The 2,788-nt window shown below is 45.0% G+C and overlaps 1 protein-coding gene across 1 annotated transcript in view; it reads right to left on the minus strand.

The window, feature by feature from the left end:
* Positions 1-262: 262 nt before the first annotated feature.
* Positions 263-2,788, minus strand: part of MBD5 (methyl-CpG binding domain protein 5) — a 64,565-nt gene continuing 62,039 nt past the window's right edge. Inside the window, exon 15 of the mRNA XM_029962192.1 lies at positions 263-1,648. Within this exon, the coding sequence (XP_029818052.1) occupies positions 1,577-1,648 (72 nt within the window). The 3' untranslated portion in view covers positions 263-1,576. The remainder of the gene's footprint in view (positions 1,649-2,788) is intronic.

Genomic DNA, 2,788 nt, shown 5'->3' on the forward strand with positions numbered 1-2,788 from the left:
AGCTGAGCCCTGCCAGTCCTCGCTAGAGAGCGACACCGGGAATGCGGGGGGAAGGAATCTGAGGTAAGTGGTGATCCCGGATGAAGGACTCCACCCCGGGACTGGGAATGGTGAGCAGAACTATCCCAGGGAGCCTTGAGGATGCCACGGCTCCCCTCGCCATCCCCACCGTCCGTGGGGAAAAAGAAAAATGAAATCCAATGGAAAGAATGTTGTGCTACACTCCCGTTGGTTAAGTTTATAATGGCTCATAGCTTTAGACTTTTAAATCTGTAGTGTATTAATTTCTTCTTTTTTCTACATATGTTTCACATTTCTCACTTAATATAACATAAATAATTTGGTTAATAGATTTAACCTGCGCATTTCAGCCACATTAATATATATAAGAATCTGTTAATGGTATAAATAATTCTTTTTAAATAAAATAAATCTGATATGTTACATAATACTGATAAAAATCACTGCTGCTAATAAGTTTTGTAAGCCACCCTTAACTCCTTTTTGTGTTTCAATACCGAGGGATGGATAGCGGGATTACCTTTTCCAGAGCATTGCCCTTCCATTCTACTGCCAAACCAACTGGAACCAACACTGATCCCTTCTCAAAGCAGGGCCTCTGCCCCCCTGCAGGGTTAATGAAGTTAGACAATCTCAGCTAATTAATCCAGGGGGTCAATGTTACGGGGGGGTATCGACTGGTTAGTTCCTCAGGGGGCTCTGAAACCTCACCTACAGAAATGCTTGACTAAAACAGGCCTCCTACTGTTCCTTTGTCCTCTTCAGTCCAACCTACAGCATCCTACTGGAAAAGTTACGGAAACCAAAAGCAACCGATGGCTGCGGCCTTGGAATTCTCCATCAGAGCTGCGATCCCACATCCCATGAGGAATCTGCACTCTCTCCTGCAGGGACCTGAGTGGAGTACAGCACTTCCAGGCAAGGTTCATTCCAAACAGACAGGATCCATGAACACTCAGTGGCGTGAAGGGGATGTCATAATTAAGGTATTACATAATCATGCCTTCTCTCTGCTGTTAAATACAAAAACAGCATCTTTTACATTATCATATAAAAGCATTTAGGCTGTATTTTTATTTATCACTTTACACTGGTAGTCTCTTGTATGTGTACTCAATAGAAACCAAAGAATTTTGTACACTATTTTTTGTACAATAAAAGATAAAGTGTGCATTAGGTACGCTTGTACATGACAATATTGTACAATATTTACAGTTCAGATATCACCAGGAAATTCTGTATTATCTATATACACAAGGAAAATTTCTCAGAAACATTTGGACTATTTCTTATAATCACAATTTTTAGTATCATAGAAAAAAAAAAAAATTCAGTAATCATCTGACATTGTTACTGCAACCATTCCAGATTTCTGATTGGCTTCTCCAGCAACTTCTATCCCTCCTGATCATCCCAAATCTTGTCCCACTGCCCGGCGTGTGCCCCGCTGGCATCGAGCTGTCCCCACATAAATAGTGATGTACCAGCCTAGAGCAATACCTACAGATGGACTCAGTGTTCACAAGTACTGGACCAGTAACAAAGACATTCAATGTTATCTAGAGATCTTCCTCCTCTTGAGTTTTGGAGGCTTCACTTGTCTGTCTCCCTGTGGGATTGGGTGGACCTAAAAATAAGTATATTCACAGGTTAGCAAAGGACAGTGGGCAGGGGGGTCAATGAGCTACAGGGTTGATTAAAGGGCTGTTAGGAAACAGGGCTCAATATTCCACAGCTGCACAGAAGCCTGAACTAAAGGAACTTCGGGAATTTCGAGGAGCTGGGAGGAAAGGGTTGATGACACATCCCAAACCAGCTGCAGTGCTTGGGAAACCACATAACCAGGACCTGATGTCCAAACTGCAATTCTGTCAGATTGCCAGTGGCAAAGCTGGAGACCCTGGCAGGACAAGGGCCATGAGGTGGGAAGCAGGTGGTGAGAAAATGCTGCTGCCAGGGAAAGCCAGGGCAGTCCAGCCCAGGGCCGTGGGGTTATTAAGGAATCATCAGCAAACTCCTCGGCCCGTGCTTCAAAGGAAACAATTCTGAGCCAAGGGCTGGGCTGATCTGAGAACAAAACAGTTTTCCATCAGGAGAAACCAAGTGGGAGAGGAGGAGGAGGAAGGCTGGGGCCTGGTGTGGAATTCCACCACCATCTGTTGGCGGCAGCTGCAGCTTCCCAAGAGCAGGAATGGATCCTTTGGCACTTCCTGGGCCCTTCCCAGCTCCTCCAGCCCCCTGACGTTCCCTGCCTCTGCACTGCAGCTGAGGATCCCACACGTTTCCCAGCTCAAACTGACTGATGTCTGAGCTGTAGTAGCTGAAAAAAAATGCAAGTCACTAAAAAGAGAAGTGCTGATTCCTGGGAGTGTTTCTAGGAATGGTAATCTTTATGGAAATGAACCCCGAGCACGAGTTCCGCGCCCGGATAATTAAAATATAAATCAAGATGCTGCACTGACACTCAGGTGCATCAGTTTGGTGTGACAGAGCCACCAGCTCAGCAAATCCACTTCCAGCAGTGGCAATGCACAGCAGCTTTCAGTATTCCTGGATTTATACATGGAAAAGGTGTCAGCAGGATGGTCCAGCCCGACCCCACATCCCTGATTTAATTGTAACAGATCCACAGTCAGACCCTGCTTTCCTGGTCCTTCCCAAGACAGCAGGGAAATGCCTCTTGTTTCAAATCAAAGCTCAAATCCCAGTTTGTAAAATTCAGAAGTTTAAGCAAAATATTTGATTTTGTTATTACCCAGAGCAGCCA

This window comes from Manacus vitellinus, unplaced genomic scaffold (assembly GCF_001715985.3).
Source record: "Manacus vitellinus isolate BGI_N305 unplaced genomic scaffold, ASM171598v3 scaffold_43_pilon, whole genome shotgun sequence".
Classification (NCBI taxonomy): domain Eukaryota; kingdom Metazoa; phylum Chordata; class Aves; order Passeriformes; family Pipridae; genus Manacus; species Manacus vitellinus.